This window comes from Triticum dicoccoides, chromosome 1B (assembly GCF_002162155.2).
Source record: "Triticum dicoccoides isolate Atlit2015 ecotype Zavitan chromosome 1B, WEW_v2.0, whole genome shotgun sequence".
In the NCBI taxonomy this organism is placed as follows: Eukaryota; Viridiplantae; Streptophyta; class Magnoliopsida; order Poales; family Poaceae; genus Triticum; species Triticum dicoccoides.
The window spans coordinates 63628601-63651957 of record NC_041381.1 but is presented as its reverse complement, the minus strand read 5'-3'; the positions used below and the strand labels follow the sequence as shown (position 1 = coordinate 63651957).

The 23357-nt window shown below is 44.2% G+C and overlaps 1 protein-coding gene and 1 long non-coding RNA gene across 2 annotated transcripts; both read right to left on the bottom strand.

The window, feature by feature from the left end:
• Window positions 1-8952: 8952 nt before the first annotated feature.
• On the bottom strand, window positions 8953-9761 carry LOC119301330. Its single transcript, XR_005147011.1, has 3 exons — window positions 9720-9761; window positions 9462-9599; window positions 8953-9026 (listed from the first exon to the last, which is right to left on the bottom strand). It is a non-coding gene; the product is annotated as an uncharacterized LOC119301330 (long non-coding RNA).
• Window positions 9762-15501: 5740 nt separating this feature from the next.
• On the bottom strand, window positions 15502-16492 carry LOC119319170 (pentatricopeptide repeat-containing protein At4g38150-like). Its single transcript, XM_037593659.1, has one exon. The coding sequence runs from the start codon at window positions 16452-16454 to the stop codon at window positions 15645-15647; it is 810 nt and encodes a 269-aa protein (XP_037449556.1). The 5' UTR covers window positions 16455-16492; the 3' UTR covers window positions 15502-15644.
• Window positions 16493-23357: the final 6865 nt, after the last annotated feature.

Below are 23357 nucleotides of genomic sequence, written 5' to 3'. Positions count from 1 at the left end.
CCTCCACCACCACCACGCCGTTGTGCTGCTGTTGGATGGAGTCTTCCTCAACCTCTCCCTCTCTCCTTGCTGGATCAAGGCATGGGAGACGTCATCGGGCTGTACGTGTGTTGAACGCGAAGGTGCCGTCCGTTCGGCACTTGATCATCGGTGATTTGAATCACGACGAGTACGACTCCATCAACCTCGTTCACTTGAACGCTTCCGCTTAGCGATCTACAAGGGTATGTAGATGCACTCCTCTTTCTACTCGTTGCTGGTCTCTCCATAGATAGATCTTGGTGACACGTAGGAAAATTTTGAATTTCTGCTACGTTCCCCAACAGTGGCATCATGAGCTAGGTCTATTGCGTAGATTCTTTGCACGAGTAGAACACAAAGTAGTTGTGGGTGTTGATGTTGTTCAATATGCTTACCATTACTAGTCCAATCTTGTTTCGACGGTATTGTGGGATGAAGCGGCCCGGACCGACCTTACACGTACTCTTACGTGAGACAGGTTCCACCGATTGACATGCACTTGGTGCATAAGGTGGCTAGCGGGTGCCAGTCTCTCCCACTTTAGTCGGAACGGATTCGATGAAAAGGGTCCTTATGAAGGGTAAATAGCAATTGGCATATCACGTTGTGGTTTTGCGTAGGTAAGAAACGTTCTTGCTAGAAACCCATAGTAGCCACGTAAAACATGCAACAACAATTAGAGGACGTCTAACTTGTTTTTGCAGGGTATGCTATGTGATGTGATATGGCCAAGAAGAATGTGATGAATGATATGTGATGTATGAGATTGATCATGTTCTTGTAATAGGAATCACGACTTGCATGTCGATGAGTATGACAACCGGCAGGAGCCATAGGAGTTGTCTTTATTTATTGTATGACCTGCGTGTCATTGAAGAACGCCATGTAAACTACTTTACTTTATTGCTAAACGCGTTAGTCATAGAAGTAGAAGTAGTCGTTGGCGTGACAACTTCATGAAGACACGATGATGGAGATCATGATGATGGAGATCACGGTGTCATGCCGGTGACGATGATGATCATGGAGCCCCGAAGATGAAGATCAAAAGGAGCAAAATGATATTGGCCATATCATGTCACTATTTGATTGCATGTGATGTTTATTATGTTTATGCATCTTGTTTACTTAGGACGACGGTAGTAAATAAGATGATCCCTTACAACAATTTCAAGAAGTGTTCTCCCCTAACTGTGCACCGTTGCTACAGTTCGTCGCTTCTAAGCACCACGTGATGATCGGGTGTGATGGATTCTTACGTTCACATACAACGGGTGTAAGACAGATTTACACAGCAATACACTTAGGGTTAACTTGACGAGCCTAGCATGTACAGACATGGCCTCGGAACACGGAGACCGAAAGGTCGAGCATGAGTCGTATAGTAGATACGATCAACATGAAGATGTTCACCGACGTTGGCTAGTCCGTCTCACGTGATGATCGGACACGGCCTAGTTGACTCGGATCATGTGATCACTTAGATGACCAGAGGGATGTCTATCTGAGTGGGAGTTCATAAGATGAACTTAATTATCTTGAACATAGTCAAAAGACCTTTTGCAAATTATGTCGTAGCTCGCGCTTTAGTTCTACTGTTTAGTTATGTTCCTAGAGAAAATATAGTTGAAAGTTGATAGTAGCGATTATGCGATCAGTAGAAAGCTTATGTCCTTAATGCACCGCTCAGTGTGCTGAACCCCAACATCGTTTGTCGATGTTGCGAACATCGGACATACACGTTTTGATAACTACGTGATAGTTCAATTAAATGGTTTAAGTAGAGGCACCAAAGACGTTTTCGAAACGTCGCGGAACATATGAGATGTTTCGAGGGCTGAAATTGGGATTTCAGGCTCGTGCCCACGTCAAGAGGTATAAGACCTCCGACGATTTTCTTAGCCTGCAAACTAAGGGAGAAAAGCTCAATCATTGAGCTTGTGCTCAGATTGTCTGAGCACAACAATCACTTGAATCGAGTGGGAGTTGATCCTCCAGATGAGATAGTGATGTTTCCCCAAAGTCATTGCCACCAAGCTGCTAGAGCTTCGTGATTAACTATAACATATCAGGGATAGATATGATGATCCTTGAAATATTCATGATGTTTGACACCGCGAAAGTAGAAATCAAGAAGGAGCATCAATTGTTGATGGTTGGTGAAACCACCAGTTTCAAGAAGGGCAAGGGAACAAAGGGATACTTCATGAAACGGCAATTCAGCTGCTGCTCTAGTGAAGAAACCCAAGGTTGAACCCAAACCCGAGACTAAGTGCTTCTGTAATAAGGGGAACAACCACTGTAGCAGCATTACCCTAGATACTTGGTAGATGAGAAGGCTGGCAAGGTCGATAGAAGTATATTGGATATACATTATGTTAATGTGTACTTTACTAGTACTCCTAGTAGCACCAGGGTATTGGATACCGGTTCGGTTGCTAAGTGTTAGTAACTCGAAATAAAAGCTACGGAATAAACGGAGACTAGCTAAAGGTGAGCTGACGATATATGTTGGAAGTGTTTCCAAGGTTGATATGATCAAGCATCGCACGCTCCCTCTACCACCGAGATTGGTGTTTGCGTTGAGCATAGACATGATTGGATTATGTCTATCGCAATACGGTTATTCATTTAAGGAGAATAATGGTTACTCTATTTTTGAATAATACCTTCAATGGTCTTGCACCTAAAGGAATGGTTTATTGAATCTCGGTCGTAGTGATACACATTTTCATGTCAAAAGATATAAGATAGTAATGATAGTACCACTTACTTGTGGCACTGCCATGTAAGTCATAATGGTATAAAACGCATGAAGAAGCTCCATGTTGATGGATCTTTGGACTCACTCGTTTTTGAAAAGTTTGAGACATGCGAACCATGTCTATTGGTGTATATGCATGAAGAAACTCCATGCAAATGGATCATTCGGACTCACTTGATTTTGAATCACTTGAGATATGCAAATCATACCACATGGGCAAGATGACTGAAAAGCCTCATTTTCAGTAAGATGGAACAAGATAGCAACTTGTTGGAAGTAACACATTTTGATGTGTGCAGTCGAATGAGTGCTGAGGCATGCAGTGAATATCATTATGTTCTTACTTCACAGATGATTCGAGTAAATGTTGAGTATATTTACTTGATGAAACACAAGTTTGAATTATTGAATGGTTCAAGTAATTTCAGAGTGAAGTAGCAGATCATTGTGACAAGAGGATAAAATGTCTATGATATGATCATAGAGATGAATATCTGAGTTACGAGTTTTGGCACACAATTAAGACATTGTGGAAATTGTTTCGCAATTAATACCGCCTAGAACACCATAATGTGATGGTGTGTCCGAACATCATAGTTGCACCCTATTGGATATGGTGCATACCATGATGTCTCTTATCGAATTACCACTATCGTTCATGGGTTAGGCATTAGAGACAACCACATTCACTTTAAATAGGGCACCACGTAATTCCGATGAGATGACACTGTATGAATTATGGTTTAGAGAAACCTAAGTTGTCGTTTCTTAAAAGTTTGGGGCTGCGACACTTATATGAAAAAGTTTCAGGTTGATAAGCTCGAACCCAAAGCGGATAAAATGCATCTTCATAGGAAACCCAAAACAGTTGGGTATACCTCCTAATTCAGATCCGAAAGCAATATGGATTGTTTCTAGAATCGGGTCCTTTCTCGAGGAAAAGTTTCTCTCGAAAGAATTGAGTGGGAGGATGGTGGAGACTTGATGAGGTTATTGAACCGTCTCTTCAACTAGTGTGTGACAGGGCACAGGGAATTGTTCCTGTGGCACCTACACCAATTGAAGTGGAAGGTTATGATATTGATCATGAAACTTCGGATCAAGTCACTCCCAAACCTCGTAGGATGACAAGGATACGTACTACTTCAGAGTGGTACAGTAATCCTGTCTTGAAGGTCATGTTGCTAGACAACAATGAACCTACGAGCTATGGAGAAGCGATGGTGGGCCCAAATTCCGACAAATGGTTAAGAAACCATGAAATCTGAGATAGGATCCATGTATCAGAACAAAGCATGGACTTTGGTGGACTTGCCCGATGATCGGCAAGCCATTGAGATAAATGGATCTTTAAGAAGAAGACGGACGTGGATGGTGATGTCACCGTCTATGAAGCTCGACTTGTGGCGAAGAGTTTTTCACAAGTTCAAGGAGTTGACTACGATGAGATTTTCTCATCCGTAGCGATGCTTAAGTCCGTCGGAATCATGTTAGCATTAGCTGCATTTATGAAATCTGGCAGATGGATGTCAAAACGAGTTTCCTTACCAGTTTCGTAAGGAAAGGTTGTATGTAATACAATCAGAAAGCTTTTGTCGATCCTAAGGATGCTAAAAGGTATGCTAGCTCCAGCAATCCTTCCATGGACTGGAGTAAGCATCTCGGAGTTGGAATGTATGCTTTGATGAGATGATCAAAGATTTTGGTGTATACAAAGTTTATGAGAAACTTGTATTTCCAAAGAAGTGAGTGGGAGCACTATAGATTTTCCGATGAGTATGTGTTGTTAACATGTTGTTGATCGGAAATGACGTAGGATTTCTGGAAAGCATATAGGGTTATTTGAAAAGTGTTTTTCAATGGAAAGCCTGGATTAAGCTACTTGAACATTGAGCATCAAGATCTATAAGGATAGATCAAAATGCTTAATAATACTTTCAAATGAGCACATACCTTGACATGATCTTGAAGGTGTTCAAGATGGACCAGTCAAAGAAGGAGTTCTTGCCTGAGTTGTAAGGTATGAAGTTAAGACTTAAAGCTCGACCACGGCAGAATAGAGAGAAAGGACGAAGGTCGTCCCCTATGCTTAAGACGTAGGCTCTTCAGTATGCTATGCTGTGTACCGCACCTGAAGTGTGCCTTGCCATGAGTCAGTCAAGGGGTACAAGAGTGATCCATGAATGGATCATAGAACAGCGGTCAAAGTTATCCTTAGTAACTAGTGGACTAAGGAATTTCCTCGGTTATGGAGGTGATAAAGAGTTCGTCGTAAAGGGTTACGTCGATGCAAGCTTGACACCTATCCGGATAGCTCTGAGTAGAGATACCGGATACATATAATGGAGCAACAATTTAGAATAGCTCCAAGTAGAACAGTTATTTGGAACAGCTCCAAATAGAGCGTGGTAGCTGCATCTAGGAGATGACATAGAGATTTGTAAAGCACACACGGATCTGAAAGGTTCAGACCCGTTGACTAAAACCTCTCTCACAAGCAACATGATCAAACATAAAACTCATTGAGTGTTAATCACATAGTGATGTGAACTAGACTGCTGACTCTAGTAAACTCTTGGGTATTAGTCACATGGTGATGTGACCTGTGAGTGTTAATCACATGGCGATGTGAACTAGATTATTGACTCTAGTGCAAGTGGGAGACTGTTGGAAATATGCCCTAGAGGCAATAATAAAAGTATTATTATTATTATTATATTTCCTTGTTCAGGATAATTGTCTTTTATTCATGCTATAACTGTATTATCCGGAAATCGTAATACACGTGTGAATACATAGACCACAATATGTCCCTAGTGAGCCTCTAGTTGACTAGCTCGTTGTGATCAACCGATAGTCATGGTTTCCTGGCTATGGACATTGGATGTCGTTGATAACGGGATCACATCATTAGGAGAATGATGTGATGGACAAGACCCAATCCTAAGCCTAGCACAAAGATCGTGTAGTTCGTATGCTAGAGCTTTGCCAATGTCAAGTATCTCTTCCTTTGACCATGAGATCGTGTAACTCCTGGATACCGTAGGAGTGCTTTGGGTGTATCAAACGTCACAACGTAACTGGGTGACTATAAAGGTGCACTACAGGTATCTCCGAAAGTATCTATTGTTTTATGCGGATCGAGACTGGGATTTGTCACTCCGTGTAAACGGAGAGGTATCTCTGGGCCCACTCGGTAGGACATCATCATATGCGCAATGTGACCAAGGAGTTGATCACGGGATGATGTGTTACGGAACGAGTAAAGTGACTTGCCGGTAACGAGATTGAACAAGGTATCGGTATACCGACGATCGAATCTCGGGCAAGTAAAATACCGCTAGACAAAGGGAATTGAATACGGGATTGATTAAGTCCCTGACATCGTGGTTCATCCGATGAGATCATCATGGAACATGTGGGAGCCAACATGGGTATCCAGATCCCGCTGTTGGTTATTGACCGGAGAACGTCTCGGTCATGTTTGCATGTCTCCCGAACCCGTAGGGTCTACACACTTAAGGTTCGATGACGCTAGGGTTATAAAGGAAGCTTGTATGTGGTTACCGAATGTTGTTCGGAGTCCCGGATGAGATCCCGGACGTCACGAGGAGTTCCGAAATGGTCCGGAGGTAAAGATTTATATATAGGAAGTCCTGTTTCGGCCATCGGGACAAGTTTCGGGGTCATCGGTATTGTACCGGGACCACCGGAAGGGTCCCGGGGGCCCACCGGGTGGGGCCACCTGCCCCGGGGGGCCACATGGGCTGTAGGGGGTGCGCCTTGGCCTACATGGGCCAAGGGCACCAGCCCCAAGAGGCCCATGCGCCTGGGGAAACCCTAAAGGAAGAGTCCCAGCAGGGGAAGGCACCTCCTAGGTGCCTTGGGGGGGGGGGAGGACTCCTCCCCTGGCCGCCGCCCCCTTGGAGATTGGATCTCCTAGGGGCTGGCGCACCCCCCCCCCTTGGGATCCCTATATATAGTGGGGTAGGAGGGCCTCCCAAACACACCTTATGCCTTTGGTGCAGCCCCTCCCTCTCTCCCAAGTTCTTCTCCTCTCCCGTGGTGCTTGGCGAAGCCCTGCGGGATTGCCACGCTCCTCCACCACCACCACGCCGTTGTGCTGCTGTTGGATGGAGTCTTCCTCAACCTCTCCCTCTCTCCTTGCTGGATCAAGGCGTGGGAGACGTCACCGGGCTGTACGTGTGTTGAACGCGGAGGTGCCGTCCGTTCGGCACTTGATCATCGGTGATTTGAATCACGACGAGTACGACTCCATCAACCCCGTTCACTTGAACGCTTCCGCTTAGCGATCTACAAGGGTATGTAGATGCACTCCTCTTTCTACTCGTTGCTGGTCTCTCCATAGATAGATCTTGGTGACACGTAGGAAAATTTTGAATTTCTGCTACGTTCCCCAACAGTCTTCCCCTTGATCTGTTGAACTTCTCTGACATTGGTTGGCTCTCTGCTCACTACTGTTGGCATATCAGTTTGAAGCACAGCTTCCTTGACCATATTTACTTCAGCAACTTCACTCACCATCTCCTCCTTGGTTTGAGGCAACTGCAGATTCTTCTTCATTGAAACTGCTTTACACTTCTGGACCACGTGAGGGTTTGCCGTGGATGCTGCCTTGCTCTTGCTGGAGCTTAGGTCTGGGAGCAGCTTTAAATATTCCTTGTATTTTTCCTTTGAATGAACCCAGTCAAGACCCTTTCCTGCTTCCTCCATGTCAATTTGATTCTTTTCAGCTTCAGTTGATAAGAAGAGGCTCTTGTCAATGGCAAAGTTGATCTTCTAACACATATCTTTGTCGCTGAAATCTGGCACGGGAAAGGTGGTTGGCAAAGCTGGCTTCAAGTTGTAGAGCTTGAACATATCAATGCTTCCCTGAGACTCTGCTTCGTCATTTTTCTTTGACTTTGGCAAATCCTTGTCTTTCCAGCAAGTCTTGTCAATCAACAACTGTAGTGTGCTCCTGCTACTCAATGAATTGCTGCTGCTCGCAGGGGTGGCGTGAGTGCTAGTCCTCCTGGATGTGTTGCCACCTGTACCACCAGAACCAGGAGCGTTGTCATCATCATCGTCATCGTTGCTGTCGCTGCCTCCATTGGATCCCCCTTTATCATCACCATAATCATCCTCGTCTTCTTCATCCTCGTCTTCTTCCCTCTCACTGCCATCAGCTGCTGCGCCTTTGTCTTCTCTCCTCTCACTGCCATCAACTGCTGCCCCTTTGTCCCCGTCCCCCCTCTCTGGCCTCACCTTCTTCTTCCTCCTCCTCTGCATCACTATCTTCTTCCTTGTTCTCCTCCTCTCCTTTGTCCTCTTCTTGTTTGTCCTCCTCCTCCTCCTCCTCCTCCTCCTCTTCCTCCTCATCCTCCTCCTCCTCTGCATCTTCTTCATTGTCATCCTCTTCCTTGTCCTCCTCCTCTGATTCATCCGCATCTGTCTCCTCATCGTCGTCAGCATCTATCGCTGCTCCCATTTCCTCATCTTCTTCTGAATCATCCTCAACAAATTCTTCTTCTTCTTGTATAGTTGACCGCCATCTCTTTCTTTTTGGAGCACGGCGTGATGCCCCAGTTTGCATTGATGGCTGCTGTACGTAAGGATCAATATCTGGTTCCTCGTCATCAATCTTGGCAACTTCTTTAATGAAGGTGCCAACCTGTTCAGTTACAGCCTTGCATAGCTCATTGACCACTTTCGCAATTTTTGCCTTTTTCTGCATCAACACAAAAAAGATTCAGTACTGATTCAGTTAGAAAAAATAATAAAAAGTAAAAATGTCTGTAACTGACCATGATGTGATAAGCAAAAACGACTAATACACACTTTCTGGCCAACTAAAAACATGATTCTAGCCAACTACACATGCACTGTGGCACAAAGTAAAAACCATGCATTTCTGCCAAAAGTTGATGACAATGGTTGTAAATGAACACTTTGACTATCCAAAAGAACATGTGCAACTACAAAACCTTATATGTGCAACTGAACATACATCACAGCCAACTAAATTCTGAATTTTCGCAACTACAAAAGTTATACATGTCCAACTGAACATACATCCCAGCCAATAGAAAAAATATTGGTAAGTGATACAAGTTTATGTATGCAAAACACTAACCTGTGGATTGTATGTTATTGGTAACTTGGATGCCACAAATGCTTCAGCTTGCAAAATTCCACCAAACAGTGGTGTCTGCTCCGTGCCTCTATACTCCTCTTTAAGCTGATGTAAAAAAAAGAGAAACAGAAAATAACAAGGTTATCAAAATAGATTTGTGTGTTGAATGAAACCACACATTACAACCTGTGCAACTACAAACAAGATACTGGGGTAGACAAATTCAACTATACATATATGCAACTGAACAAAGACACAAAAACTGTGCAACACACATGGCACCTAAAAAAAGTTCCTACCAACTGATGCAACACATCTGTGCAACGAGATTAGTAAAACTGTGCAACTTAAAAAAGATGGTGTGCCAATTTAAAATAAACATGTGTGCAGATTGCCAAACTTAAAGCTATAATCTGTGCAACTACATGCATTGTTGTGCCAACTGATGACAGTTTTCTGTGCAATTTCCAAAAAAAGTGACCAGACATCAAAAGAACATAGAAGGAAGACACTGTTGAAAAAAAACAAAAAAGAACTCACTTGTAATTTGCCGAACACACCAGGAGAGATAGTATCCTTCTTGATCACCTTGGCAATTAGAGTACTATCCCATGCATTCGATCGTATCGCGCAGTTGCTTACTGGGATGTCATGTACGAGCGCATCAAGGTATAGTATCTGCACCAGACCCAAACAAAAGAAAAAGCCAAGTTCAGTTATTGTTATGAGAATTTCAGCAAACTATAATTGCACAGAAAGAACAGGAACAGATGGAAAAAAGTGGTCGTTTTCACTAACCATCAAGTGATACAAGCAGCAGCAAACAGTTTGCTTCTCCTGTTCCATGTTCCGGAAAGCTTTGTTAATGTGTTCTGCTACAAAGAGGCAGATGTTTGTATTCTTTAGCATTTGATGATCTAGCATAAGTCCATAACACTTTGGGCTGAGCTTCAAGGCCGTGGTTGGTGCTAGAAAAGTACTGAAGGCAACCGCAAGCCAGGCCATAAAAAATGTGTCATCCGTTCTTCCAGCCATATGCTCAATCATCTTGAGCCATGTAGTGATCTGGGGATGAGAATTCCCAGTTATGTTGAAAGGTTGTCTGAATCTCCTAGTGGCATCCTTGTCAACTAAATATCTGACTTTTGGACCCTTGTTTGGGAGATCAAATACCCTCTGAACACTGTCAGCATCGACACGGATCCTTCCCCTTCCTGGGAAAACCATTTCAGAGGTTTGTGGCTGGTAGGACTGCACCAGGAACTTAGTGAGGTCCGCTGGAAGTGTGTCTGATAAGTTCAATAGCCCCCCGACCGACCTCGAAACTAGCTCTGATTTCTATAGTGGAGTTAGAGAGGCGTTGAAATTTGCAAAGCGCGCTGGTGATGCCCTTATCCTGCCTGCTTGTGATGGTCGCTCCACATCTTCCCCTGGAGCCACCTCAACTCCTTCGCCGCTGCCATGTTGATTAGAAAATGAAAGCATTACACAAACATTAAACACAAAGAGAAAAAACAAGAATGAAAAAAACTAGCAATCATCATGATGTATTTGTGCAACTAATAAAGCTCATGAGGACAACTACAAAGACTGCCAGTGTGCAACTGAATGTGCAACAATAAAACAGTAAATAAAAAAAGAACGAGACCTGGCAGCTACAAAAAGTTCTAGTGTATGTGCAACAATAAGAAATGATATTGCAACACAAGAAAAACAGTAACTAAAAAAAGGTTTGCAAAGAACTATTCAAATAGCTCATAAAAACACAAAAAACCCACATACCTCAGCATCTGCTGCGGAAGATGCGACAGCTTCTCCAGCAACTGCTGCCTGCACAAAAAAATGACCACTGATGTCAACTATGAAAACATGCCAACTAGTGAACTACAAGATGCCAACTAATGCCAACTAATGTCAACTGTATTTAAATCAAAATGACTAGAGATGTCAACTACAAAAGGTTGTTATTGACAGACTAAAAACAAAAAATAGTGTTCCAAACTGCTGCATAATTTCATCACTATCTAAAAAAAGGCGAGAAAAAACACTTATATTTGAGATTTTACTTACCCTAGAAGATGACTCAGCTCCCTTGCCAAGTGCTGCACGTCTAGTCCGCTTTACAACACGGAACTGATCAGCATCCTAAGAAAAAAACATGAGCATGGGAAAAAATAAAAAAATGTTATATGACCCAAACAAAACCAAAAAATGGACTTGTGTCATCAACATGCCACTTACCTCAACATCCTCTCCCTGCTCAACACTCTGCGCAAGTCGTGGCTGGCGATTAGCAGGACGCTTCGAGTTCCGGCGAAGAGGTTGACTTCCAGAACGCTGATTAAGCAACCAAAAGAAAACATAGTCCGCTGGGGTGACCTCAACCTCGCCGGAAAATGAGTTCGACCTCCCTAACCCCGACCGCGACCTCGACCTCTACCTCGACCTCCCTGACAACGACCGCGACCTCACCGGAAAACGAGCGACCTCATCGGAAAAAGGAGGACGGGCGAGTGGAGAAACAAGCAGGGACGAAGACGAGGAGCGCGCGTAGGAGCAGTACCAGAGCCACCGCGGACGACGACCCTCGCGGCGCGCCCCGCCGTCGACCACAACCCAGCGGATTTGGAACCGCCTCCGAGCACCAACCAACGGCGAAAGCAAAGGGGGAAAGTGGAGGAATGGGCGGCGAGAGGTGGGGGTGGACGGGGTAATGGCACGAAATTCGAAACCGCCGCCCACTACGCACGACGGCTAAAACGCTGGAGAACTGCCTAATCCTCGATGACATGTGGGTCCCACGGACGATTTATCTCGCGGGCGCGGCGCAAATCGGACCAGGCGACTGGTCCACACGCGAGTCTGAGCGGCGCGGCCCCACCTCCCGACCAGGGGACACCTGGACACCGCGCGGCGTCGATCGGGACGAGATCGAGCGGCTCTCGTTCGGCCGCTCGTTCTGTCTATTTAGTGGCCGGCCGCTTTTTAGATTTCAGGTGGAATAATGGCCATCACGAGCCTTAATCTCCTGCTCAGTTTGTGGGCTGGACTGGGCCTGAGTGTTCCTTACCAAAAATTGGCATTTTTAAATTTGACTAGAACCCCATCAGCTTTTGATTAAAATTTGAATGCCCTTCAAATTAGACTTGATTTCAAATTACTCCCTCTGTTCCGAAATACATGTCGCTGGAGAAAACCAGTACAACTTCTGCCACATTACGATTTTTTTCACTTTCCTTTTTTAACCCTCGCATCGCCCACGCCGCTCACTCCCTCGCTTCTCACTCATCACTCTCTATTCTCCCTGTCGCCTCTTGTCTGCCACCTCGCCGACCACCACCTCACCCCGTCGCCGCCATCTTTCTCCCGCCTCCACTCACACCCCACCACCTCACCCAGCCCGCTCCACTCAGCTTATAAAATGATTTACTTAATAATCTAAGGCAATTTTTCAGAAAAAAAAGGCCACAACCCAACATAGAAAAACATATAAAATTTGACTTATTCTCTATCAACTAAAGACCAGTACGTAATACAAAGATATCGTGGATCAATTAGAAAGAGAAGAAATTAAAGGTGTGCCTGCTCTCAAACTTTGACAAAAGAATGATAGGATATTTATACACCGCTGACCATGTAGCATATTGAGGCTAAATTTTCACCGCATTTAATTAAGCTTCCATGTTTGCTAGTAGGCAAATTGAAGAAAAAATGTACGCAACATATATGGCAATTAATTATCCTATTTACTTTTAGTACATAGATTATTTAGCATAGTTACGCAACCACCTCCTTTCCCAAAAAAGTCTAGGGTTTCTCGGCGCCGGTCCGCCTCGTCTCCGGTGGCCTTAGGGCCATGGCGACATGGTGGATACCAACCCTTGCCGGCGGGAGGGCTTCGTTTTTAAATATTCCTTCGAGTGCGTCTAGCATTATCGATTGATGTGTGGAGGTGTGTCTCCGGCGGATCCATCCTTGTTGGATTTGCTTGGATCTGGTCATAAGTCGTCTACATTCGTGTGTCTTTAGGTGGGATCCTTCCGATCTACCCTACTCTTTGGCAGTTATTGTTCTGATGCGCTGGTCCTATGAGACCTTAGCATGACGACTTCCCGACTGTCTACTACAACAAGTTTTGCCCAGCTTCGGTGAGGGAGGGGCAATTACGGTGGCGCGTCTTCTGCTCACTTCAGTGCTTTTAGTCGTCGCTAGGTTGTCTATGAATCCGGATGTAATTTTTACTATGTCTAATGTTTATTGTACTACCATGATTGAAAATGAATAGATCAGAAGTTTTCCAAAAATAAATTATTTAGTATAATTATATGATATTGAGCTAAAATCGAGCGAGCCAGTGTTGACTTACGATCAGCTCGTTTCTTAATCGAGCTATATAAAATGCTCATACCCGGCTCATTTATTTGCGAATCAATCTCGAATTGAGTCAAAAATATGAGTCGATCTCTTAGTCTTGAGTTGCCAGGTATGCCCAGTCCACGACAGCCGGGACCGACCAAGGCCTAACAAGCAGGCGAAGGGCCCATCTTCCGTCACATGCATACCTGGACACTTTGAAACATATGCTCTTCGGCTAGCAGCTTGGCAGTGTGTTCTCATTGCTGTTTCTGTTTTTCAAGCAAGTGCTGTTGTTTATCCATACGTATGTTTGCAGTCTCTAAACGTATGCTATCGGAGAAAAAAATAAATCATAATGCAAACACAAGAAGCAAATCACATGACTGAATCACAACAATATACTGTAGCTCATAGTGATAGAAGTTATAACTACTACTCCCTCCGTCCGGAAATACTTGTCATCAAAATGAATAAAAAGGGATGTATCTAGATGTATTTTAGTTCTAGATACACCATTTTTGTCCATTTTGATGACAAGTATTTTCGGACGGAGGGAGTATTTTTTAAAGAAACTCGGCCCTAAACTAAAGATAGGCATGGCATCAAACCAACTTTAAATGCACAGCTAACTAAATTTGACAACTAAGGATGGAATAGAATAGGAAGACCTTTTATTCAAAGAGTCCACTTAAACTTTTTTTTGTTTGTTTTTGGCATGGTGAGAGTCCACTTAAACTAACCAGTCAAATACTGTACTTGGTAGGGAAATGAGCCGAGATATATAAACAATCCCCAGATAATTACCTAAAGCAACGCTGTGCACCAAAGCAACTTCAGATTAGCAAATAGCTGCAGGTATGACAAGACATGCGCGAACCAAACAATACACCACTTCCAAACCCTAGATAGTGAGCTTTAAGCTAGTGCTGTTATGCGTTTATATTCTTAATATTTGCACCAATAATTTCGTGATTTCCACATTACAGCCACTCGCTTCTGCAACTTGAGAAAACAAACACAAGTCCTTTCATTTAGACCAAAACCTTGGAAAAATGGACCACCTCGTTAACTCTGCCAGCCCTAACAGCAAATTATGCTGGATAGATTACAAAAATGCACCAGTGATCTTAAAAAAAACAGTAATAACGTAAATAAAAGAATAAGCTGTATTGCTCAGTACGACCCAACTTGATTGCCTTGACTGCACTAGGAAACTCTCAATCTTTAGTGCAGTCTTCATAACCTAATCTGGTCGGTAGAAATATTTTAATGTGTTTGTGCTCTGTTATATTTGAAGAAGGGTACTACTCCATGACGAAAGAAGTCTAGGATCCCTAATTTGGAAAAACTTCCATAATGTATAATGCTAAGATTGGGATGGTCCAGATCAAGTCAAGCTGGAAGAGCAAAGATTATATTAGGGGTGAGAATTGTGAGAGTACTCTTTGCTTAGGGGTAAAGCCGCATGGCTGTGTTAACTTGGTTATACAGAGTAAAAAGAAACTCCTAGCAAGCAAAATACAAGAGTCACTGAGTTACCTATGACTATGAGGCTATGAAAACTGTTACTCCTTGTCAAAAATTACCATAATAATAAAATTGAATTAGCATTAATTTGTTAGTCAAAGGTTTTTCAGCATACTATCAGACTGAATACCGATCTCCGGTATCCCTGATTTGATCATCAAGGCTGTCACTGTGGATCCTGGTTTTGATGTCACCCTCAATATATTACCACAGAGCTGAAATAAGGCATGAATGAAGATAACATGGTACAGATCGAAGATAAAATCCAATTTACAACACCAGGAAATGCTATGTTTATGTGGAGAGAGGAAGAATGAAATCTTTGTATTTGAAATTTTGAATCACACAGTTCTTCACCAACGGTTTTGTTCCTGCATGCTGTTGCTGCCACAACAGCTTCAAAAATTGTAACCACCAAGATCATGATAGTGTGTGTGCTGGTCATGATAAAAATTATATCCATGTTTTTTCATCTAGCTTTAGCTCCCATGGATAAAACAATGCTAGTTCAGTGCAAAAGGGAAAATCTTGCACAATGGCCATTCTGAAATCTGAATATAAATGTTATTTTGGAAATTACTATGTGAAACATCACTACGAGTCTATGATTAGTGGGAATCAGTTTAAGAATTCACTAAAATGCATACATCACCAGTAAAATGAAAAAAATAAAAATGAAACTTGAAAACACTGAAAATAAGGAGGAGCAAGCCATGGAAGACAGGATATCAACCCTGTCCTGTGCAGTAGACAACAGCAGACATTTTGATTTCGAGTGACAAGATACAGCCCACAATTGCTTATGCAACAACATAACGAAACAGCTAGTGCGTACCATTATCACTTTCCAAAGAGCATGTTCATGACAGCCCTGAAGACATGCCCCCGCTTGACGGTGCCGCTGCGCACCCCCTCCTCGTCCAACACGAACCCCTTCTTCTTCATCATCTCCAGCAGAGCCTTCCCCTCTTCCACCTTGTTCATCCTGACGTGCGCCTCAAAGGTAGCCAGGCACGTCTCAACATTGGGCCGCATCCCACGGTCGAGCATCTCCAGCAGGTACTTGCCGGCCTCCGCGCACCGGTCGCTCGCCGCAAGCCCCTTGACGAGCACGGCCATGGTGTACGCATTCGGCGCGACCCCGCTGGAGAGCATGCGCTTGTAGGTCCGCACGGCGTCACCCCAGTGGCCGGGGCCAGCATTCGCGTAGGCCTCCAGGACGGCTGTGTGGGCAACGACATCGGGCATGGCGCCCTTATCCTTGATGATCGAGAAGAGAGCCAACGCTTCGTGCGTGAGCCCGTCCTTGGACAATCCGTCGAACATCTTGATGGCATAGTCAGTAAGCCCTCCGGTGCGCATCCGGTGGAAGACTTCCTGAAGGTTGGTGGAGTCGGGTGGGTCTGCCACGGCGGGCTTCTTGCTGAAGGGGTCGTAGGGCGGCGGCAGAGTGGGGTTCTTTGCCGGGGATGCGGGTGGAGGTGCGGGGGGACTCTCGTCGTCGTCGGACCAGTCGAAGGAGACGGGGCTGTTCGTGTTGGGGCTGCGGTTCGGCGGTGAAGAAGCGGTGGAGGAGAGGAGGCGGCGGGCACGGGACAAGGCGGTGGAGGAGGTGGGACGGAGTAGGCAGCGGACTGCGGCGGTGGCCATGGGGTGAGAGAGAGGCGGAGTTTTTTTTTTTTTTTGACCTCGGGAGGGAGAGGCGGAGCACTGCGGCGGTGGTCGAGTCCGTGGGTTCTACTCTCACAGAGTGCCAGACAGACTGCCGATCATTGGACTTGTAGACCGTCGGATGGCAAGCAAGCACACGATGGCCATCGGATCTGCTAGTACAGCCCGGACCCATGGTGATGATTTTGGTTCAAACAAACAGAAACGCTTGGGCTCAGCCAATTGATCTTTCTACGTGTGTTAACCCCCTTCGTGATCATTGGGTCTGATTTTGATTCACACAGATTTTTCAAACTAACTCGGCCCAAAACTAAAGATAGGAATGGCATCAAAGAACAAGGTGTTTCTGTGGAGGTTGGCGAGGCATTCTTGGCGGCCTTGGTTGACGCGAAAACATGTCCTTGGTTGACGCTTTCCCTCTTTGTGACGCGGAGGATTCCTGGAGACATGCACTCATGTGCTGCACTATGACAAGGTTCGTGTGGGCTCTATCCGATGTGAATCTGGTGGAGAAGCTGACTGACAACCGAGAGCCAGGTGCTAAGAAATGGGTGTTCGACGAACCACACGACGACTTGAGCCACGAGCAATTCACTAGGCTAGTTGTCACATTCTAGTCCATATGGTATGCAAGGAGAAAAGCAATCCAAGAATATTCCAAAGTCCTAAGCAAACACACACGTTCATCAATTCATACTTCGATGAAATAATGGCTATAGCCGCATCGGCGATCGCCTAGAACTGAAACCAATTTGAAAAACTATTCTAATATGAACATTTTTTTGTTTTTATAAACAATTTTTGAATTTTGATGAAAATTTTTGAATTTAGATGAATTTTTTTGGTATTTCATGAACAAAATTTAAATTCAATGATCTTTTTTGAATTTGATGAAAAAATATTGAATACAAGAATATTTTTGAATTATATGGACATTTCTGAATATGATGAACATTTTTTTGTAAAAAAATCATGTACATTTTATAAAAAAAATTGATTAACATTTTTTGACTTCGATGAACAAATTTTGAATTTCATAATATGTTCAACCAATTCGAAAAAAATACCAGTTTGAAAAACATTCCTGGATTAAGAAAATGTTGGTGAATTTGAAAAAAATGAAAAAGAAAGAAAATGGGAAACAAAAATAAAGGAAAAAGTAGAAGGGAAAAGAAAAAAACTAATTTAGGAAGGTTCTAGAGCCTTGTAAAAACTGAAAAGAAGCTGGTGGCCCAGGGCAAGGACACTGATGCGGGAGACAGGCCTCCAACGTTGTCCCCTAAATGCCCGCCCTTTTTTATTTCCTAATTCCTCAACACAGAGTAGGCGGGGGCACGGGACAAGGCGGTGGAGGAGGTGGGACGGAGTAGGCGGCGGACTGCGGCGGTGGCCATGGGGTGAGAGAGAGGCGGAGCTTTTTTTCTTTTTTTGACCTCGGGAGGGAGAGGCGGAGCACTGCGGCGGTGGTCGAGTCCGTGGGTTCTACTCTCACAAAGTACCAGACAGACTACCGATCCTTGGACTTGTAGACCGTCGGATGGCAAGCAAGTACACAATGGCCATCGGATCTGCTAGTACAGCCCGGCCGCATGGTGATGATTTTGGTTCAAGCAAACAGAAACGCCTGGGCTCGGCCAATTGATCTTTCTGCGTGTGTTAACCCCCTTCCTGATCATTTGGCTCTGATTTTGATTCACACAAATTTTTCAAACTAACTCAGCCCAAAACTAAAGATAGGCATGGCATCAAAGATCAAGGTGTTTCTATGGAGGTTGGCCAGGCATTCTTTGCGGCCTTGGTTGACGCAAAAACATGTCCTTGGTTGACGCTTCCCCTCTTTGTGGCGCGGAGGATTCATGGAGACATGCACTCATATGCTGCACTATGGCAAGGTTCGTGTGGGCTCTATCCGATGTGAATCTATGGAGAAGATGACTGACAACCGAGAGCCAGGTGCAAAGAACTAGGTGTTCGACGAGCCACACGACGACTTGAGCCACGAGCAATTCACTAGGCTAGTTGTCACACTCTGGTCCATATGGTATGCAAGGAGAAAACCAATCCAAGAATATTCCAAAGTCCTAAGCAAACACACGCGTTCATCAATTCATACTTGCATGAAATAATGGCTATTGCCACATCGGCCGATCGCCTAGAACAGAAACCAATTTGAAAAACTGTTCTAATATGAACATTTTTTGTTTTTATAAATAATTTTTGAATTTAGATGAATATTTTTGGTATTTCATGAACAAAATTTAAATTCAATGATCCTTTTTTGAATTTGATGAAAAAATATTGAATACAAGAATATTTTTGAATTATATGGACATTTATGAATATGATGAACATTTTTATTAAAAAAATCATGTACATTTTATAAAAAAATTGCTTAACATTTTTTGACTTCGATGAACAAATTTTGAATTTCATAAAATGTTCAACCAATTCGAAAAAAATACCAGTTTGAAAAACATTCCTGGATTAAGAAAATGTGGGTGAATCTGAAAAACAAATGAAAAAATGAAAAAGAAAGAAAATGGGAAATAAAAATAAAGGAAAAAGTAAAAGGGAAAAGAAAAAAAACTAATTTAGGAAGGTTCTAGAGCCTTGTAAAAACTGAAAATAAGCTGGTGGCCCAGGGCAAGGACGCTGATGCGAGAGCCAGGCCTCCAACATTGCCCCCTAAATGCTCGCCCTTTTTTATTTCCTAATTCCTCAACACTCAAAATAACTATAGAAAATAGCCCAGTCTGGGGTGGTAAATCCTAAGCGCCCGTTCCTTCCCTTTTTACAAACGGGCGCACACCCCCGCGGAGCGCTAGGCCGGCCCGCCTTGACTTTTTTCTTTCTTTAGTTTAATCTGAAGGAAAAAGGGTCAATTTGATAAAATGCCACTCAAAATTAGGCGATTCCGAGAAATGCCACTGCAATTTCTAAACTTTGAAAATGTCATTTCATGCCATTTCCAGTGACATCTCTAAAAGTCTGCAGTGGCGTTCCTCAAAGTTTGAAAATTGCAATGGCATTTTTATGAATCCTCATAATTGAAGTGGCATTTATCTAATTAACCCAAGCAAAAAAAAGGAACTTGGGATCCCTCTGTTCTGTGAGCACCGCACTACCACAAGGACACCGAACCGCTAGTGCAGATATACTTCATTCTGCTCATTTATTGGTTCTTCAGGTCGTGAGAGGTTTCTGTTGGGGAACATAGTATTTCAAAAAAAAAATTCTACGCACACGCAAGATCATGGTGATCCATAGCAACGAGAGGGGAGAGTGTTGTCCACGTACCCTCGTAGACCGATAGCGGAAGTGTTACAAAAAAGCGGTTGATGTAGTCGTACGTCTTCATGGCCCGACCGATCAAGCACGGAAACTACAACACCTCTGAGTTCTAGCACACGTTCAGCTCGATGACGATCCCCGGACTCCGATCCAGCAAAGTGTCGGGGAAGAGTCCTGTCAGCACGACGGCGTGGTGACAATCTTGATGTTCTACTTTCGCAGGGCTTCGCCTAAGCACCGCTACAGTATTATCGAGGTGGACTATGGTGGAGGGGGGCACCGCACACGGCTAAGAGATCCAAGGGATCAATTGTTGTGTCTATGGGGTGCCCCCCTCCTCCGTATATAAAGGAGTGGAGGAGGGGGCCGGCCAAGGGGGGTGGCGCGCCCAAGGGGGGGAGTCCAACTCCCATCGGGAGTAGGACTCCCCCTTTTTTCTATTAGGAGTAGGAGAGGGAAGGAAGAGGAAGGAGGGAGGAAGGAAAGGGGGGGCCGGCCCCCCTCCCAATTCGGATTGGGCTTGGGGGGGCGTGCCCCCTCCCTTGCTCCTTTCCCCTCCTTTCCACTAAGGCCCAATAAGGCCCATATACCTCCCGGGGGGTTCCGATAACCTCCCGGTGATCCGGTATTGTCCCAATCTTACCCAGAACCTTTCCGGTGTCCAAATATAGTCGTCCAATATATCAATCTTTATGTCTCGACCATTTCGAGACTCCTCGTCAAGTCCGTGATCATATCCGGGACTCCGAACAACCTTTGGTACATCAAAATATATAAACTCATAATGAAACTGTCATCGTAACGTTAAGCGTGCGGACCCTATGGGTTCGAGAACAATGTAGACATGACCGAGACACGTCTCCGGTCAATAACCAATAGCGGAACCTGGATGCTCATATTGGCTCCCACATATTCTACGAAGATCTTTATCGGTCAGACCGCATAACAACATACGTTGTTCTCTTTGTCATCGGTATGTTACTTGCCCGAGATTCGATCGTCGGTATCTCAATACCTAGTTCAATCTCGTTACCGGCAAGTCTCTTTACTCGTTCCGTAATACATCATCTCACAACTAACTCATTAGTTGCAATGCTTGCAAGGCTTAAGTGATGTGCATTACCGAGATGGCCCAGAGATACCTCTCCGACAATCGGAGTGACAAATCCTAATCTCGAAATACGCCAACCCAACATGTACCTTTGGAGACACCTGTAGAGCTCCTTTATAGTCACCCAGTTACGTTGTGACGTTTGGTAGCACACAAAGTGTTCCTCCGGTAAACGGGAGTTGCATAATCTCATAGTCATAGGAACATGTATAAGTCATGAAGAAAGCAATATACTAAACGATCGTGTGCTAAGCTAACGGTATGGGTCATGTCAATCACATCATTCTCCTAATGATGTGATCCCGTTAATCAAATGACAACACATGTCTATGGTTAGGAAACATAACCATCTTTGATCAACAAGCTAGTCAAGTAGAGGCATACTAGTGACACTCTGTTTGTCTATGTATTCACACATGTATTATGTTTCCAGTTAATACAATTCTAGCATGAATAATAAACATTTTTCATGATATAAGGAAATAAATAATAACTTTATTATTGCCTCTAGGGCATATTTCCTTCAGTCTCCCACTTGCACTAGAGTCAATAATCTAGATTACACTGTAATGATTCTAACACCCATGGAGCCTTGGTGCTGACCATGTTTTGCTCGTGGAAGAGGCTTAGTCAACGGGTCTGAAAGGACATGTGGTGCCCCCATGTGTGGTTTTGGTAATTGATGACAATCTCTATGGACTAATGGTTTCCTTAAGTTATATTTGAAGGGTTTGCCCATAGGCTTTTCTTGGAGTCCATTTGTTGGTTTCAATGAGAGTTTGTGATGACCAAGGTGCTATTAAGGAATTATCTAAAGATTGGTCATATGAGTGTTGATCTTATTGCAAGCATGTCTTGAAGAAGAAGGTTGTGTGATCATTCATGTTTACCTTCAAGACATCATCCAAATGAAGAGAGTTGCAAAGATTCAAGGTTGATCAAGACTAAGTCAAGAGTGAATCAAGTTGATCAACTCACAAAGTGTAGAAGATGTACCGAGAGGGATCAAGTGATCCCATGGTATGGTAAGCATTGTCCATTGCACTTTATGTACTAACCCATGGTCTATGTGAGAGTTGTATGTGGGGTTAGGTACGTATCCATGGGCTTGCGTCAAGAGGAAGATATCATACAACCCATGGAAAGGATGACATCAAGTGGTGATCGTCATCAAGATTGCCGTGTGCAAGTTCAAGTGGAGCATCACGAAGAGATCAAGTGCTTGAATCTTGCCATCCATTGTGGTGTCAATGGACTTGTGAAGATGTGCCGCAGAGTGGCTCACCCATAGTGAACTATGGGGGAGCAATCATCTAGTCTTCAGCGAGCCAACGCAATCAAGAAAGGTGGTCCAACTTGAGGGAGTCAAGATCGTCTTCATCTAGCTCAAGTGGACCATGTGCAAGGCAAAGGTTTTCCCTTGATAGGTTTTATTTTTACCGGTCTTGTGGTGGTAGTTGGGAGACTGAGTTATAGGATTGTTTGCCGTACTATCAAGGGGGGCTCTCAAGTTGGTAGCTTGATCGTATCATTAGTAGAGAGCTCAAACCATTGCATCCTTGCATCATGTTTCTTGGTTCTTGTTTGGTTATCTTTGTGAGTCTTAGAGCTTATGGTCATCTTGATGACAAGCTTGAGTTCATCGAAAACGGAGTTTGCATGCGTCTTCTATGATGTTTTCGGTGTTGGAGGTTTTACCGGTCTTATCCGATGAAGGGTTCTCACCATTTTCTTATGGGACTTTTCTCATTTGCTTATTCTTGATATTTCTATCAATATTGTGTTATCCCATGTTGTTAGCTTTCCAACAAACTTGGTTTCGTTGAATTCGGAGTCCGTTTGCAAAAGTTGTGGTTGTTTTGGTAAAGGCTGCAGCGGTACTACCGCGACTCGAGCGGATGTAATTTTTTACTACCGCTCCAGAGCAGTACTACCGCGGCTCCTGAGCGATAGTACCGCTCCAGAGCAGTACTACCGCGGCTCCTAAGCGGTAGTACCGCTCCGGACCAAAATCTCGTGTTTTGCTCAGCGGAAGTAGGCACAGAAGTATTTTTTTTAGTACCACTCGCAAGCAGTAGTACCGCTACCATTTGCGGTAGTACCGTGAGGTCGAGCGGTAGTACCGTGAGGACGAGCGGTACTACCGCTCCGAAGGTTCTTTTGGCCTTTTTGCCTCCTCGCTGTTGTGTTTCGGAGGGGTACTACCGCCCTAGCGGTAGTACCGCTCCTTGGAGCGGTAGTACCGCTCTGTGCGGGCTGTGAGCATAACAGTTGGATTCGAGAGCTCCTATAAAAGGGGGTTTTCTTCCCCATTCAACCTTATCCTTTGAGCTCGTGTTCTTCCCCCATTGTTGACCTTCTTCGAGCTTGCTAACTCTCAATCCCTCCATGGATTCTTGCTAGTTTTTGAGGGAAAAGAGAGAGGAGATCTAGATCCACATTTCCACCAATAACTTTCTCCTCTATGTGAGGGGAACCCC

Excerpts from the sequence above, each read along its gene's own strand:
- LOC119319170 (XM_037593659.1), bottom strand. The coding sequence starts at position 16,454 with ATGGCCACCGCCGCAGTCCGCTGCCTACTCCGTCCCACCTCCTCCACC.